The following is a 17,663-nucleotide window of genomic DNA, read 5'->3' on the forward strand; positions in this document are numbered from 1 at the left end:
CTGCTGCTCCAAGACCATACTCTGAGAATGAATGACTTAGTAGAAACTTCTGGAGACTCTTCAACTGTCAGGAAAGCACCCCTTGATCCTCACTGCCTCTCAAATTGAGATCCTTATACTCCCACACTGAACATTGATGCCAATAACTTCCTTCCACTTCTGCATAATTCCAGCATATTCTGTATTGTAGACTGATGGGTATAATAAAATGGTTTTGAAAAAAAAAAAAAAGTTATCCTGCCAGGCAGGTGGCCAGTAGACTGGAAAAGGGGCCCTCTCCCCAAAGTTAACCAACAAACACACACCGCTCAATATGCCCTTGATGAAGAAATAGGAAAGCAGGGCATCTGAAGTAGAAAAATTCATGCCTGACTTTCACCAGCGCAGTACTCGCCATTAGGTAGCAGAATCCGATGACATTTCACCAATGTTATGACACCTGCCATGCTACGGAGGGTAATGTTGCTAGCAGCCCGGTTTCGTGAGCTTTAGAGAGTGAAGGCTGTGTTCCTTGTTGCATCCCACACTGGGCAGACAAGGCAGGGGGGTTCTTTTGGCTCTGGCATGCCTCTGGACCTGTGGATGGCATTCTTTTGTGCCTGCTCTCCCCCGCCCCCAGTGTAGCCATGACCTCTCCCTGCATTATTAATGAGTGCAAGAGAAGTCATTTATTAAAGCTACATTTTTTCACTGTTCCATATGTTTCTTTCTGCCTGCCACGGCAGGCACGTCACAGGAGCAGAGAGAGAGGGGCGGTCGTCTCCCCTGTGGCTGCGTACCACCTGCCTCATGGCGATATGCAGCTGAATCTATGGAAGCCATTAGAATCCCAGGATGCAGACTCATTCGTCATTGCTAAAAGCCTGCCCGGACCAAAGTGGGACCTACTTAATACATTCCTCATTCAGAAGTTAATTTGGTAAACATGTCCTGAATAGTTTACTGGTTATATGTCAGGACCTGGGGTGTCACAGAGAATAAGACAAAGTCCCCACCTTCATGGAGCTGATGTTTTCCTGGGGACTGAGAGCTGGAAACAGTGGACAAGTTAGTAAGTACATGAATTATGATAAGCGCTATGATAAGAAAGAAACTGTGCACAAAGAGGTCAACATGGGTGGGGGGCAGGGGAACTTCTCAGATCGGGGAAGATCTCTGGGGAAGAGCGATATTTGAGCCGAGTCCTCAAGGATGAGCTGGTGAGCTATGTTTCAGGTGGAGAGGAATGGCTAGTCTAAGGTGTGAAGACAGAAGCAGTCATGTGGGGTCTGGGTGCTGCAAGAAACCGGTAAGGACCAGAGTGGATGTATGATGGGCTCGTGGCAGGTGGCTTGCTGGAGGGAGAGAAAGAGGCCAGACCACACAGGCCCCTGCAAGCCCCAGTGAAGGAAATTTTATCTCCAGGGCACTGGGGAGTCAGTGAGTAGGGAGTGGGAAATTCGGTACTCAGCATGGGGTTGGTTGGGTAAACACATTGGCCAAATGAATGGAAACGCAAGGTCTTGTATCCCGTGTTCTCCGTTGGCCCCTTTTTGGATGAATCACAGGCATCTCTTCCAAAAGCTTGTTCTGGGTTCCTAACTAGTAACCATGTTTCTTTTCTTGCTCCTTGTGCCCTACTGACACATACAAAATTCAGCGTGTTCAAGTGATCCCATGCGGAGGGTACAGATGGTGACGAGGCCACCCAGGATTTCACAGTGTAACCGAGGAGGCCGAATTAACAGATTAGTACCGAAACAAGGAAAAGAATGATGAGGAGACCTGAGCTGGGGTGGTAACCAACTGACTTCGGTCCTAAGAGGAGAGCAAGAGACCACCAATACGGTCACCAAACATATTGTACCTAAAGAAGAGATCTGTAGAAAGACAGGGGAGTCAGCTCTGCTCGACCCTAAGCCTTTCCTTTTCACTGCTTCATCGACATCAGAGTGTTTGACGGCCCACCATTGACTGAAGGAAAAAACAAGCCCAAGTGATGGATAAATGCCTCCCATCAAAAAAAAAGGGACCCTTTCAGCCACAGATGGTGCCATGCCATCAAGGCAGGAAGAGATGGGCTTTCTTTTTCCACACCTGCTTTACCTCAACTAATTCAGATTACAAAGCTGCTTCTAATAATAATGTTTGGGACCTGATAGGTTCCCACACTCTCACTTACAGGAAAACTAAACCATGTGCAACACTTCCATATGGAGGTCAAGTTTATGTTCGCCCAATTAATCACCATTAGCTCTGTCCATGCTTTACCATACCACGAGCTGGCCAATGCCCCAAATCAACAACTTTAGGGGGCATAAAAGGCACAGATTCCTTCTATTTGTTGTTACCGTGAGATGCAAAAGAACATGAACCACTCTCCAATGAACCACTCTTAGAACGGCCTGGGAAGTGGGTGGCAATGCTGCGTTCCTCCTGAACACTTTTCTCTCCGTCCACCATTCTCCCCTGGCATGAGGGACCCGAGACCCTGTCTCAAGTCCTCTCATCTGTAGGAGAACAGACCCAAGTGCTCTCAGGCTGACGGGGAGGCCAAGCAGCACATGGCCCTGTTGGAGAATACGGGGCCCTCCCTGTTCGCTCCACAAACTTGAGAATGATTTTTTTTTTTTCTTTTATCTAGGTGTCCCATAGAATAACAGGCATCTCCTCGCTGGTTTTGATAAAAAGTGATTTGTGTAAGAGAAGAATTCAGACTTTGGAATCCCAGCACAGGCATCGCTGCCACCCCCATTCCTAATTCCTTTGTGTCTCGATTTATCTCCCAAATTGGGTAACAGTGTGACCCACCTCTTGGCGCTGCTCTGAGGATCTGACGGAGAAATGTGCCGTCAGCACAGGTGCAAAGTAAGTGCCCAATAATGCTGTGGTTCCCACAATGGCCATCGCTGCGATTCCTATGTTCTCCTCGCCATCTTGAGAACGTGTGTACAGGGCAAGCGAATGTACTCATTATTAAAATTTCAGTTTGAAGCCCAAGTCCCAAACAGTATTACTTCCTTATGACCCAATCAAGTGAACCAAGGTCACTATTCTACAAAGAGCATCTGGTCGACCTTAGGAGAGGCGGAGGGAATGAGTGATACCGTCTGGTGTGTTATTCCTTTTCCCTTCCCCCAGCCTCTATCTGAAAACTCTCTTCAAAGCATCCACACACGGGCCTTCCCCTTGTCCTGAAAGGACGCAGCTGGGGGCATGGCTCATGTCTGGCTGGTGACGGGGTCCCGGGCACCAAGCCAGCGGAGCCACAGACTTCTCCAGCCCTGCCAACACTGCTCCCAAACCCCATCCCTATAGCTGGGGACCAGCCTCAGCTAGGTTCTGGCCATAGCTCCAAAGCTGTCAGGCTCCCCACCCCATCACCCCCAGCTCATGAGATCTTCTGGGCAGTTAATTTGTCCAAGCAGAAGACTGCACCCCTCAATAACCTTAGAGCATCTTTCTTTCTTGCTTCTTTCTGTCTTTACGCTTCAGCAGAGCTTCTGAGGGGTCTCCCGAGATGGGCTGGTTTTCCAAAGCAGGAAGCAGCTGCTAACTTAAATGTTAGATGTCCCACAGGCACAGGTCCTGTCTTGATGCTCCCCAGGATGCTACAGTTACTAGGAAAGCCCAAAGACTGCTATACCTGGGCTGATCTGACACCTCCGGGGTGGGCAGGAGGCTCGCCCCATACCGACCCCCCCTCCCTGCCGGGAAATATTCCAGAGATCCCCAGACACCTGGAGATACTGTGTGGTGGGAATCGCTGCTATGTGTGCACTCCTCGCAGCGCCGTCTGACAGCCAGGCAACTTCCTGTGTTGCTGGTGTTTTTCTAATGTGATTAAAGGTACAATAAGGTATGTGTGCAACAAGAGGCAAAGCCATTGTTCTGCATCATTAAGCTCACAGCAGCCCCAAAAAGAAATTGTAGGCAGCTTGCCAAAGGCCCTAATGAAGAGCATCTCTTTGAATTATCTCTGGATGAGGGAAGGATAAAGTCTGAGCCCCAGAATATTTGATCCTCTTTGTGCTGCTGTTATGAGGGCTTACGGAAGCCAGACACACTGGACCTTCTGGAACTGTAATTTATGGAAACCTTAATTTCTCTGCTTTTAATAAGGCTTTGCATAATAAGAAGGGGAATGCAGTTATTAATTCCTGCAAGTGTTTTGTGAATTCCTTTATGCTACGGTTCAGGACTCCCAAAGAATAGGAGAAAGGGGATTTTACTTAGTTGGCACAAGGGTAATGGGTCCGAAAAGTAGTTTGAGTTTCCTGAAAATAAATCTGCATGGCTTCCTAAATTGCTGACAAAGTGTATTCCAGATGGAAGTCATTTATCAGCAATTTACTGCATGATGCTTTGGCCAGAAATATTTCCACATAAATTCACCTAGTAAAAACAAACAAACAGAATCCAGGCTCTTTCTTTTGGGGGTGGGGGGGGCTAATGGGGAAGAGCCTACCTAATCCAGATGAATAAAGCCGGAGTTAACACAGATCTGTAGGAGACCAGGTAGGGTGACCACATTTTGGAGGGTACCAGTGTAATTAAACACATCTATGACAATGAATACTAAGTGATATTTCTGTGCACTGATAGTTAAAAGAAAAAAGCCCAGCAAGTTATTAAGACTCTATTTTATGCACTATATTATATACACAGTAGCGCATGTCTGCCACACAACCACCTTGGTGATGGTTCTGTTGTTCTGAATGCCTCACTCACGGAGGCATGTTCTGGTTCTGAATGCCTCACTCACGAAGCAGGGGGTGCTCAGTGCTCATTGCACATGATAACCTGGCACAACATAGATGACAACATCACCACGCGACCACACAAGGGATGGAGGCCAGCCCTCCACCGCCAGTGGCACTAAATTTAGCCCAGGCTTCCAATGTGCAACCCAAGGCTGCTTTCAAAGGACAGAAGTCCGGCAAACTGCGAAGCGTGAAGTCATAGGTCAGAAGTGTATGTCAAACACCGATTTAAGATGCTTGTTTTTTTAAGAGATGTGCGCTCTCTACAGGGGCGGCTGCCAGGGGCTGGGGAGGTGGGGAATGACCAAGCCCCAAAAGGTTTGTTCTGACATTCTCTGTGCTTCAGTGGAGAAAAGACACACATGCGTGCGCACACATCTTTTCTTTACCCAGGGTCCCTCTATCCTGAGACTGTCCACAGAGGCAGCCAACGCACAGAAGCAGCCTTGCTACACTGTGTCTTTTTAATGCTATGCGCCCTCTGGTGGCTTGTGCAAAAATGGTACCCAAGTGAGGGCTAATCAAATTCTTTTTTTAAGCTGTCTGGCTCTTTAGAGACTCTATTAATATACCCCCATTCACTGTGATAAATTAAGGAACAAATACCTTTGTTTCCTTACCATAAAGACCTTTTTCTGTCATTCTAACGGAAAAAAACCTTATTAATAGGATTCTAATTTTTTTAATTGCCGAAGAAAAACTGGAAGGAGTTAGAATGATTTAAGGAGGAAACGCTTAACTGTCAAGTTAGATTACCAACGACAGTCGAAAAACCTCATAGTTCAGGATAAAACTTGAATACTTAAAAATAAAACACTCAACACAAATGTTAGGTAAGTTCTCTGGGTTATGCCTTAACTGTCCCATCTCAACCCAACTGAATTTTCACATCGCTCATGGTGTGTAGAAGTTTCGAGAAGTCATCTGCCGTGGATGACAGCACCCAAGATCAAGCCACTTGCTCTTGAAGCTCTTAAAATTTTCACAGGGTGAGGTACAGAAATGGCAAGTGTGAAGCGTAAATCAGAACCACATGTCCCAGGACAAGACGCTGCTGAAAGAATCGAGTCTGCGGTAGACGCCTGTGCTCTACTGAAAGGCGCGCCTCAGAACTATTTGTAAACAGAGACAAAACCGCACAAGCATCAATCATCATCCCCGTCTTCTCCAACTTGTTCAAAGGGTGACCACGCTCTGACCCTTCCTAAGACAGCCGCTGACACTCCAGAGAGCGGTCAGTTGTAAAGGAGCTTTGTGGCATGACTGCTGGAAACGTACTTTGTGACTGTCAGCATCTATTTAAGTATTCAAATGCTGGCACCTAAGTGTCACTGGGAGGGAAAGCACGGAGGAGACTGAACGGAGGCTGTATGGACGAGTCAGAGAAGCCGTCTCGTTCAGAACACAGACACACGCCCCCAGCCCCAATTCCTTTCCGAGAAGTTACACTCTGCCAGGTTAGTGCCGGTCCACGCCCACAGAATAAAAGGCAACGCGTTACCTGACAAACTTCATAGAGCAATTTGTACTGCTCCTCTTGCTTCTGCAGGCTGCACAGACTGCATCCCATGTTTAGAGGAACGTCCGAGGAAGGCTTCAGGACTTGCCAGCACCCAGGAACAGCAGCGTCCTGCGTGCAGGCATGAAGGGATCCTCGGAGAGCCTCAGGTGCATCGGACGGCTGCTACACTTCACATTGGCGTTGCTCTCTAAGGCTGAAAACAACTCTCTCCCCGTCCACGCTTCCCCTCCTTGCCTCGCAGCATGCACACACGCGCACACACACAGACACGCGCACGCACACGCGCACACACACACACACACACACACACACACCCCGCTCCCTCCTCTGAGGGACTCTGGCAGCTGGATTGTGGTCCAATGCACACAGTATATATACTGCTGCTCATGCATATTAATCAGCTCTCATTGACTATTCATAACAGACAATGATACAGAAGCTATAATTGCCAACTATGACAGTTGAAATTTCTCTAATTAACAAGCAAGTGCTCCAGTGGTAGGGAATAATAAAAGACACTAACAATTTTGTAAGCCATTTTCTGGCAGTTACAAATAAACAGGGCTGCATTTTTAGCAAGGTCTCTTAGGATGATCCCTAATGCATTTAAGCTAAGTAGAAATTCATTTTTAAATATATCATAAAATTTTTGATGATATAAAATGTATTTAATGCTGCAGATAATGATGGCATATAAACAAGTTTTATGGAAGGCACATGTTTTGAATGATATTCATATAATATTTAGCGCTTTACCAAGTTGCAGGAAAAATGTGCCCCATATGAATAAAATATAAAAATCTAAATTGCAAGAACTATGTGTGTGTGTGCAAAGTCACCGGGGGGTTGTAAGGAGACAGGCTCCCCTAAAGGTGAGGAAGCAGATAATCACCGCTAAAGTGTATTCACAGTTCCCCGAACAGAAAGTTATTTCTTAAAGGGCTGCCCAGCTAACTGGAAAGAAGAGAAGCAACCTGCCTAATACCATTTCTGGAGCTAGGAGATGCTCCAGATCCCTCAGAACCCGTGCTGCTCAGCTAACTGTCACCGGCTACTGCGGGTCTGGATCTGATAATTCCATGGCCACCTAGACCGTCATAGCTCTGATCTATGCTGTGTGTCAAGAAAGCGGGGAGCTGCGATGACCCAGGGCATTTAAGAATTTTTTTTCTTGCTGCCTTGCCTCTTGTCTCCCTTTATTCAGCCTCTGACCCACTAAGTCTGACGGATGGCTTTCAAAACAAAAACCTGCTGTTTTCAAATCATCATCCCACTGCCTAAACGAAATGCACAGGTACTATTGTTTCAATGCAAATCACTGAGGTATAAAATTCTCACAACTGCTTCCAAACCTGCACACCCCCCTCGATTTTATGAAGGTTGAACTGTCTCTCAGGAGGACTCCCACGTCTTGCCAAAAGGCATAACAGGGCCTGAAGAATAATGCTCCCTTTCTCTGGGAGCCCAGACACACCTGTGATGTGAGTAAACCTGTAAATAAAATCCCAGTTGGGCTGGTGGCCAGCAGATACATCTGGTCCCATTTCACAGACCCAGAAGATGAGGCATGACAACTTGTCACAGATCAACTCATAGCTCTGGCTTGCTGGAGCGGGAGGAAGGGAACCTTCATCTCAGACCCACACCTGGTGTCCCTATCAGGGCTAGAGCAGGAATGCCACCAGGGAAAAGAAACCACAGATGGGGTTGGGCAGTGGCAGTGACCTCTGACTTGCCCTGATGCTGGGAAGGGCCCTATGGATCCATGAGCAGGTTACTGGGAGCTCGGTTTCCTGATCCCTAATTAGCTCTACAACTACCTACCTACCTTGCAGATTTTGTTGCAGCCTCATGAGAAGACACAAGCTGTCAAGCCAAAGCCGGACGTCATGCTTGTTCGTTGCCCCTGTCCCCAGAGCCTTCCCCGCTCTGTAAGTCTGCTCTCTTTGATTCCAAGTGAGATCTCAGTTCTGTCCACTTCTGTTTATCATCCCTGGTGTGCTGGATGACACTAAGAGCCTCCGATGCACTTGGTGCTTCCTCTCCTTCCCACCCATGGGCTCCCCACTCTACAAGGTTGCCAGGTCCACCTTCATAAAGCAGAGGCAGGATCACTTCTTCTGTTTGCCTGAAAACCCCGCAAAGACTTCTCATCACACTTGGATTAAAATCACATTCTTTGCTTGGCCTCCAGTGACCTAGGAAATCTGGTCCTTGCCCATCAGTTTCTCTATACCATCATCTCTTGGGGCTCTGGGGCTCACCTTATTCCCACCAAGCTGTGTCCCCCCTCAGGATTCCCTCCTCCGGACTGCATCCCCTCCACCTTCCTAGCCACCCAGCAGCCCCGTCTCAGCTCAAACCAAGTCCCGTTCGAAAGGCCTTTGCTGGCCACCTTGTGTGAATCTATTTCTCTATCCTCCAAATGACTGTGTGCTATCATTCCATTAATTTCCTCAGTCTTCCTGCTCATTTATGCTTCTCTGTTACTCAAGTCTCCTTAAACAGGGATACCAGCTTCCCGAGGGCAGGAACTGTGTCTGCATTGCCCTGCGGGCCAGCCCTGTGAAGGGGCTGGGGAAACACATGTCCTCTGGTTGAATGATGTCTCCCAAACTCCTACCCCAGGGGGTGGACTGGAAGTACCACACACAGAGGACAACGGTGTGCTTGGTTTTCCTCCTCCAAAGTTGTGGGCTTTCAAATGATTTTTTTGATAAGGTTTTGCATTTCACATTAGCTTATATATGTGTTTTTCCTGCATATCCACAGATAAATGTAGAAATGGGCTCCTGCCAAAGGGATAGGGAATTTAGGCAAATCCCTTTAGTCTTTGTTGGAAAACTTCAAAATCTCATTCGCAAACCAGGGAGAGTTTTACCACATACTGCCCTGCAATGTGGAAAAGTTTCTCCAACTTTTGGCTCTCAGGTGTCCTTCACATTCTTAAAAAACTACTGAGAAAGTTGAAGAGCTGGTCTTTATTTGGGCTATACCTATCGATGTTGATCATGTTAGAAACAGAAATATGAAAATATTTATTCCTTCGTTCATTTAAAATAGCAACAACAAACCCACTATGTATTAACATAAATAACATTTTTATGAAACATTACCGTATTTTCCAAAACAAAAAGAATTTTTTGGGAAGAATGGCATTGTTTTACATTTTCACAAAGACCTCTATGTCTAGCTTAATTGAAGACAGCTGGCCTTTTGCTTCTGCATTCAATCATTTCTGTTATGCGATAGGGGGCCTTCTAGAAAACTCTACTGCACTGTACGTTCATAAAAGAACAAGAGCAATAGAAAAAAATAAGATCTTGATGTTTTTAGGAACATAGTTTGACCTCATGGACTCCCTGAAACAGTACGGTGGACCGGCCCCAGGTGCCTGCGTGATACGTGAGAATCATCACTCTAAGAAGACATGGATGGCGGTGAGCTGGGTGTCTAAGATCCCCATGCTTGGGGGTGGGGAGAAAAGTGGAGAGAATACTAATTCAAATTCAACTTATGGCTGGTCTTCCATTCTTAGGATTAATTACGCATTATTTGGGCTCAAGAATGAGAAAACACTCGTACCCATTATGCCTAAAACAAGACTTAACCAAACTGATGACCTGCCTTAAAAATACACTTTCCTTTGCAAAATCATCTAGTACACCTAGAAAAGTTTCATTTTCAAAATGTTGCTCCCACAGAGTAAGAAACACAACTGTGTCAAAGGAGGTTCACCTGTCCTGTGCTTCACACCAAGGCCGATCCGAGGGGCATGGACCATAGTGACAGGAAGTTATTTACTACAGAACTGTTTTTGAGAAAACAGCTGTCCCAGGAAAAATGAAAAACTCCAGGCCGCACAAAGACACACATTGTTTGAGGAAGATGCTGAATGTCCTTTTCGAGTTCGTAATCACATCATCAGAAAGTGCCTAATGAGCTCGTGAGAGCCCAGAACAGGCCTCTCGGGGGTTCTGGGCCGTCAGACGCCTGCCTCTTCCTGCCTTCATGGTAATGAAAAATCCAGTGCCAAGAAGGGTCACCGAGGAACACACAGAGACAGATACAAGAGGCACATATAGTAAGGGCCGGAGGTGCCCGGGGAAGAGCCTCTATCATCATTCTTTGAACTCCCTTAAGACAACATGGATGCTGCAAGAGTAGCACATGGAGACAAGAACTTATGTTTGCTTAATTGTGGAAGCATCTGTCTGATTCAGGCATACTATTCTGGCACCCAGACTGGGGCGCCCGTTTTGTCTGATACCTGTCATCTGACCTTCCTGTTGTTCCCCATGTACGAGGGGCACAGGGGCCATCAAACTATAGAAGAACATCCTGGGAAGAGTGATGACAAAAAAAGAGGCGGGTGATGGAGCCAAGTTCATGTTGAGAACTGGAGTCTCGGCGGGGACCAGCACGAGAGAGCTGTGGAGTCAGTCCCACCTCCCTTCAATCTCTGAGAGCCCCGCCCACCGACTTGGTGTTTCCTTGAGCACTTTTCAGCTTTTTTCAGGATCCTGCGGGCTCATTAACGTGTTTCTTCCTGGTTTGACTCCCACTCTCATTTCAAGTCCTTCCTACTCTACCATACAGCTAGAATCATCCCCCCCACCCCACACACATGGCGGATAAACCACCAACCTCCAGCAGAGTCCAAGTGCCCAAGCTTGTGGACCTGACCCCTCCAGCTCTGCCCGGCCTCTTCTGTCCTCTATCATTCAGCAGCGCTTCCTGCATTAGGGTCCTTCACGCCTCATGTCCATCCACACGGCAGGCCGTCGGCTTGCACTGCCCAAACTCTGCAGCCTTAGGTGTGGCCCTCAAGTCTCCCCACCTCTTCTGCCGCCTTCTTTCTGGCAAGCTTCACACTGCGTGGTCCTTCTGTGTTTCCAACACTCCCTTCCTCCCTGGAGGGGGCCCCGGAGAAGACCAGGACAAATGCAGCTTTGGAGGCCCACCCCTGCCCCCCTACCCCAGGTACTCAATCAGTCTCTCATAAATAAAGTTGGTATCTGATATTCACTGAGTGTTCTCTCACCATGAGGCAGTTTCCTGAGTTCTGAGAACACAACGGTGACCCAAATGGACACAGAGTGCAACGCTCACAAGGAGATTAAGGACGTAAACCTGCGAAAAGCACTTTTTGAGCCGGCTCTGGTCTGGATGTTTGTGTCCCCTCCCCAATTAATACACTGACTTCACACAATGTCCAGTGTGATGGGTATTAGGAGGTCGGGCCCTTGGGAAGTGCTGAGGTGATGAGAGTGGAGCCCTCTTTTCTTAGAAAAGAGACCCCACAGAGCTTCTAGTCCTTTCTGCAGTGTGATAATACAGCCCAATCTGTGACTTGGAAGCCAGCCCTCCCCCGAGCACGCTGGCACCCTAACCAGGGACCTTTAGCCCTCAAGCCTGTGAACAACACGTTTCGGCAGTTTCCCAGCCACAAAGTTGATGCCACTTTGTTGAACAACCCAAAGAAACCAAGACACTACCTTGTGCAGGACAAAAGCTGCTCCTACAGGCCTTCCCTCCACGGCATGCCAGAGATTCAACTCATAATCCGTTGAGCAAGCGGGTTAGTAACTTCTAGTGAACTGTCTCCTTTGTCAGGGTGACACTCCCAAGGTCTGTCTGAATCGCACGTAGTGAGTTCTCGAACTAATCCCTGAACAAGGAGGAAGAACTCCTGGAAAGCCAGGTGTGGATGAGAAAAGCAGCTGCCGGGATGTCAAAACACACGAGCAACACAGCGAGGGGTGCAGGTGGGGGGTTGGAGAAACGTTTCCCAGCAGCCTTGGGTGCAGGTTTGGTTCTGAAAAGCTACATAAGTTCAGAATATCTGCTGAGGACTTCCACTCTTATTTCTACACACGAAAGGATGTTTCTCCTTTTGAGGTGCTGCTGTCCTGCGGGCATATCCTCTGGGCTCCAGGTGCCCAGTGGGCACCCTGGCTGCCTGAGCCCCACAGCCCGCTGCTTCCACTGCAAGCAATCGGGAGCGGAGGCACCACTGAGCCCTGAGGTGGGCGGCGACAGCGGGTCAGCTGCCCTTCAAATGCTACACAGTCAGCTGAGCACCAGGCCCCAAGATCTACCTCACGAACCATAAAACCACTGGGCAAGGATGCGGCCAGAGCCACGGGGATCTGTCATGGCGCGGCTGGAATACAAACATTTTGGGTGAAGGCAGCCAGTGGGGAAGAGCTCCAAGGGCCCTCAACTTCCAACAGAAAATTCAAGTTTTCTGATGGGCTTGCAGCCCTGGGGTGCCCCTGTAGATGCATTTCTTCCTCAAAGGCCCCAAAGCACATTGTGTTTGGGGTGGTGCCAGTGTGTCTTATTGCTGGGAGTGTGTGCCTCAGTTTCCCCAAGTATAATTGAGGTTCCTGCAGGGTGGACTCCTGACTAAGTCATCTCTAGGACCCCTGGAATGCCTAGAATAACATCCGAATCTTCTCCACGTGCATGTGAGTTCCTCCCAGAGAAGAGGGAGCACACCCACTGGCCCTGGCTCCGAGAGCCACGTGGGGAAGGAAGACTAATGGTCAACTCAGTCCAATCCAGAAGAACAACTCACGGGCTGTAGGAAGAAAACTCACAGTTTCCTGGGATCTTGGTTTCCCCACCTTCCAGTGTGGCACCCAGCCCCTCAAACCGGGACTCTGGAGAGAGGACTCACTAAAGAGAAGGCCTTTGAAGGTTCTCAGAACGCAGCCCACGGGTGTGCAACCAGACGAAAGGCAAGTGACACACCAGGGGCCCCAAAGCCCTTCAAGCATCTTCTAGTGCAGAGAATGGCAAACTTTTACCACAAAGGGCCAGACAGTAAATAGTTTACATTTTGTCGGCCAAGAGGCCAAACTGAGAATAGTATGTAGAAACTTACAGAACCATTTTATTATTTCAATAATTTTTTCAAGATTTATTTATTTTAGTGAGGGGGGCATAGAGGGGGAGACTCTTTCAAGCAGACTCCCTGCGGAGAGTGGAGCCCCAATGCAGGGCTCAATCTCATGACCTGTGCGATCACGACCTAAGCTGAAACCAGGAGTCAGATGCTTAACCGACTGCACCACCCGGGCGCCTCTAGAACCATTTTAAAATGTAGAAAACATTCTTCCAGTGCAGGCTGTATATAAATGGGCTGTGGGCTGGATTTGGCCTGGGAACCAAAATTTGCCAACCAGACGCTGACCAAGTGAACAAAGAGTTCTTTGACACAGACAGCACGAGGAGGCAGTGCTCGCTCTTCTCCCCAAGTTACGCAGGAGGAAATGGGCGGGTGGGCAGGCAGAGCCACTGACCAGTTAACAGAGCCCATGGCCAGTTAACAGCAGAGATGAAGATGAGATCCAGATTCAGACTGTATAACCCCAAACCCACAAGCTGCTGTGTTTCCAGTTCCCTTCCACCACCTTACAGGTTTATCAGGAATACTGTATGCAGAGAGGCTCTGAATGCCAGGTCCTTGTTGGGAAGTGGCAGGCACTGCTACGGAAAAAAAATCTGTAAGCCGCACAATGTACCCGTGATGATCCTGTTCAACACACGAAATCTGTAACTCACTGGCCTGCCCAAGAGGACAAGGCATGCTTGCTGCAGCTGTGATGTGTGCCCATCTCACACTGGATAGCTTTTTCCTTTTTGATATTTACAACCACCCAGCAGCCCCATCCCAGGTTTCCCGCCTGAGTCCAGGGGATGTGCAATGTGTCCAGTCCTCCCCAAGGCACTGTGCCCGCTTACATATGACAGAGCCCTCAAAGGCTATAATCTGAATGGCATGAGGGGAGGACGGATTCTGTAGCTCTGTGACCCTGGCCAGGCTTCCAGAAGTGCTGGGGGTTATCTCAGGCCGGCCGCGAACCACGTGGGACTGTTCCAACCATGGGATGTGGGATTCCTGACAGCAGGAAAGAAGATTCCAGGCCTGGAGTCTAGGCAGGGAGAGACGGAAGAGGAGGGGACGTGACAAAGACAGATGAGTGAACACAGAAGCTGAGGAGAAGGGAAGATAGCTGGAGAGGGCGTCAGGCTAGGATTTGGGGGAATTACTATGGGGGCAAGCACATCATTCAAAGTCCCGATGGCTTAAGCCGGGCTTAACTGTGTGAAGCCTGAACTCGGATGACAGAGAAAGAAAGCAACTGACAGGACCAAACAGCCAAGATGAAGGACATTCGGCAAGAGGAAAGGGGGAGAGACCTGGAGCTCAGGCTATGGGACACATGAAAAGGCACCAACTGTGTGACAGTGGATTCAGAGAAGTGACTAAAATAGCAGGGAAAAAAAATGCACATAAAGGGACAACTGAATGTGACAAAACCTTGGGCAAAGGAAGAGACAGGACTTTGTCTCATGACATCAGAGGTCCCAGACTGCGTGCTGGACCCATGCAGACTCTTCAGAATTTTGGATCGGGGCTAAGTAAAAACACAATCAGGAACTCTCACCTAAAATGTGTATTTTGTGGACATCTGTTGATCAATCCCCCCAATCTGACACATGTGTGGCAAACAGAAGCAGAGTAAAGACTGTCCCCTTGAGATGGGGCTGCGGGTTGTGGTCCCCACCTCCCTCCCAGGTGTCCTCACGGACCGGTTTACACTGGAGGACACCATGGTGCCCAGGGCCCTATGGCGCTGGTAATATACCGAGAAAGCATGAGAGACTCCGTGGGAGACCCCCGCTGGAGCCCACAGGCTGGCCGCTCCGTAGCCTGCCTCCCTCCTCCACCAACACGGGTCCCGCGAGCTCACTCAGGAGGGGGCGTGGGAACCAGGCTGCTCCCAGCTCCCCAGCTCCGGCCAGCCGCGGTGGGAGGAAAGCAGCAGCCCAAGTCCGCGCCACGGGTGGAAAGAAAAGCCTCGCTTCAGACCTACCACATGCTGACTCACACCTTCTCATTAATTGCCCACAATGAGCCAGACACTTTTGTGTAGTGATAAACAAGGAACATAAAATCCCAGCCCTCACAGAAGAGCTGCCCTGTGTCTGACTTCCGGCTCTCCTGGGACTATGGCGGCTCTTGCCAAATTGACCGATGGCTTCCCACCGGGTCAGGCTCCAACAATCCTGTGGTCCTGGGCCTAGCTAGCTTCTCTGCAGCAACTTTCCACCGGGGGAGGGGCTATCTTTCCATTTTGACATATGGCCCCAACACTACTTACTTTGTATTTTCCTCTAAATTTACTCACTTGGTTTTATTTGAGAAAAAAAAACCAAAAAACAAAAAACAAAAAACAAAAAACTTTTATGCCTCCTGGGAAACCATGATCACCTACAATGCATAAAAATTATTATTAAAAATAATCATGAATGTAAAATGATAAAAGAGGTCCATTCCCATCCCACACAAACGACTATATGCCGCCATGTTTAACATGTTTTTGGAATGAACGTCTACTTGGCACTGAATTTCAGCCCCAACATGACCTTTCCCATGCCTGTTTTGTCAGCCTTCCCTGCACTTTCATTGAGCCTGTTGGCTCTAAGTAGGATGCCCTCTGCCCTCTTGCAAGCTTTTAAATCCCATTTATATGAAAGCCAAGTCCAACGTCACCCCTCCAAATTCAGCTCTAGACCCTAGGTGCTCCTACTGCACCTGCTGCCATCCAGTGGGTGCTGGTTTCTTGGGGGCATGCCTTTCGATCTTCCAAACCATTTAAACTGGCAAATTGTTAAGCTAAGTGTTGGGGACAGAATGGTGACTGTGACCAGCTTCTTCCTCCTTTGGGAAAAGCTACAATTTCCTAAGACAGAAATGCCACAGTGTTTTATGACCAATAAATGGCTTTGTTACAGTGATTCATCAATAAGCAAGTATTCACCGAGCATCTGAACTGTACATCCTACCCACGGAGCGGACCCAGAAAAACTGTACAACCTTGTCTTTATACCCAGAGAGCAGATCACTCCCTGTGGAAGATGGGATTGAACTATAAAGGGGGCAGCAGGAAGTCTGAGTTGCAGAGAGCAGAGGCTGAAGACAATGGGGACCACTGGTCCTGATACCCGCCCCCCCCCCACAAAAGAGTTATCACAAAGCCCTCTGGAGCCATGCTTCTGGGTCTGTTGTAATTCAGACAGCCTCTGTGGAGGAGGCAGGGTCTGAGCTGGCTGTTGCAAGATAGGAGGAACTTGGACATGGGAATAACAACGCAGAGAGAACAATGCGTGCGAAACAGCATGACGGAGAACTTGCTGGTTGCAGTTGGAGCTGGGTCCCTGGACCATGGCAGGATGTCTAGGAGGATGGTGGTCTCGAAGGCAAAGAAATGGTGGGACAGAAGCCATGTCTGAGGAGGTGATCTGAGACTGTTGTCTTTGTTGGCGTGAAGGTGGGAGAGTATAAAATGGCGAGAGGGTGACGCAGGGTACAGGCAGCAAGTAGTAAGAAAGAGCCCAGATCTGTATTCAGAACTGGGTGTCCTGATGGGCAAATCTTGTGGTCCTTTCTTTTGGCAGATGCCAGGCTGAACTACTGCCGCCAAGAGTGGGTTCGAGAAACGCAGCTTCTGTGTTTCAGTCTCGGGCAGGCTCAAGGATCCAGGTCACACCCCTGCCATAGATTGTTTTTTCCCAACGACCTGTAATTGAGCCACAGGATCCTGGACTGCTCCTGTGTGAAGGAATCTGTGATACAGGAAAAGCACGAGCTGGATGGATGACTTGGGCACTAACAGGAAGCTACTTCGCTATTTTAAAATCACTCAGAAGATGAAAAAGTAGTGACGAAGAGACGTATTTGAAGAAGAACAACATCACGGCAAAGTGGGGCTTCGTGATTCACTTACGCCACTTAGGTTGTAGGCTACCAAGTCTGACATTACTTATCAAGCTTCTATCCTGGATTTACTTTCGAAATAAAACAGCACTTCAGAGAATAAGTAAGCAAACAGTATTATGACCAATGTCTTGTTTTAAGAGAAAAATGCTCTCACAAAGGGCTATACTAATTTTTCTTAACACTTCTCTGGGAAAATATAGCAACGATCTACTTGAGAACTGGGTAAAAACTACCTGACATTGTACTTCGTCTCTGAAACTGATCTATAGGCGTCCAAAAGCTAATGAAGTTGCCTGTAATACAAACGGGGGGGGGGGGGCGGGGGGAGTAATACACTAGATCACAGGCCACACTCATCCGCTTCGGATTCCGGTCTTATGGGCAGAGCCCAAGGGCAGAGAAAATTGAAGTGATTTAAAATAGTCTCTGATAGGATATATCTGATATTAGTGGGCTTACTGAAGCGAGACAGTAATATCCAGAGATACCAAGGTGTAGAACCCGTTAATGGGCATCCAAATGTTTGGAGGCCTGGGACCTCCACATCTTTTATCGTGGGGTACCTGCCTACCGTGGGGTAGGCAGAGCTACGCTGGGTAGATCA

General features: G+C 48.4%; 1 protein-coding gene across 2 annotated transcripts in view; it reads right to left on the bottom strand.

Annotated features, from left to right (window-relative positions):
* PDZRN3 (PDZ domain containing ring finger 3) overlaps nt 1-17,663 on the bottom strand; it is a 239,845-nt gene that overhangs the window by 43,023 nt on the left and 179,159 nt on the right. Inside the window, exon 1 of one of the 2 annotated variants that reach the window (XM_032325125.1) lies at nt 6,244-6,608. The exons of the other annotated variant lie outside the window; for it this stretch is intronic. Within the exon in view, the coding sequence (XP_032181016.1) occupies nt 6,244-6,312 (69 nt within the window). The 5' untranslated portion in view covers nt 6,313-6,608. Of the gene's footprint in view, nt 1-6,243; nt 6,609-17,663 lie in introns of those variants that run through there. 2 annotated transcript variants of the gene reach the window in all.

This window comes from Mustela erminea, chromosome 1, assembly GCF_009829155.1.
Source record: "Mustela erminea isolate mMusErm1 chromosome 1, mMusErm1.Pri, whole genome shotgun sequence".
Taxonomy (NCBI): domain Eukaryota; kingdom Metazoa; phylum Chordata; class Mammalia; order Carnivora; family Mustelidae; genus Mustela; species Mustela erminea.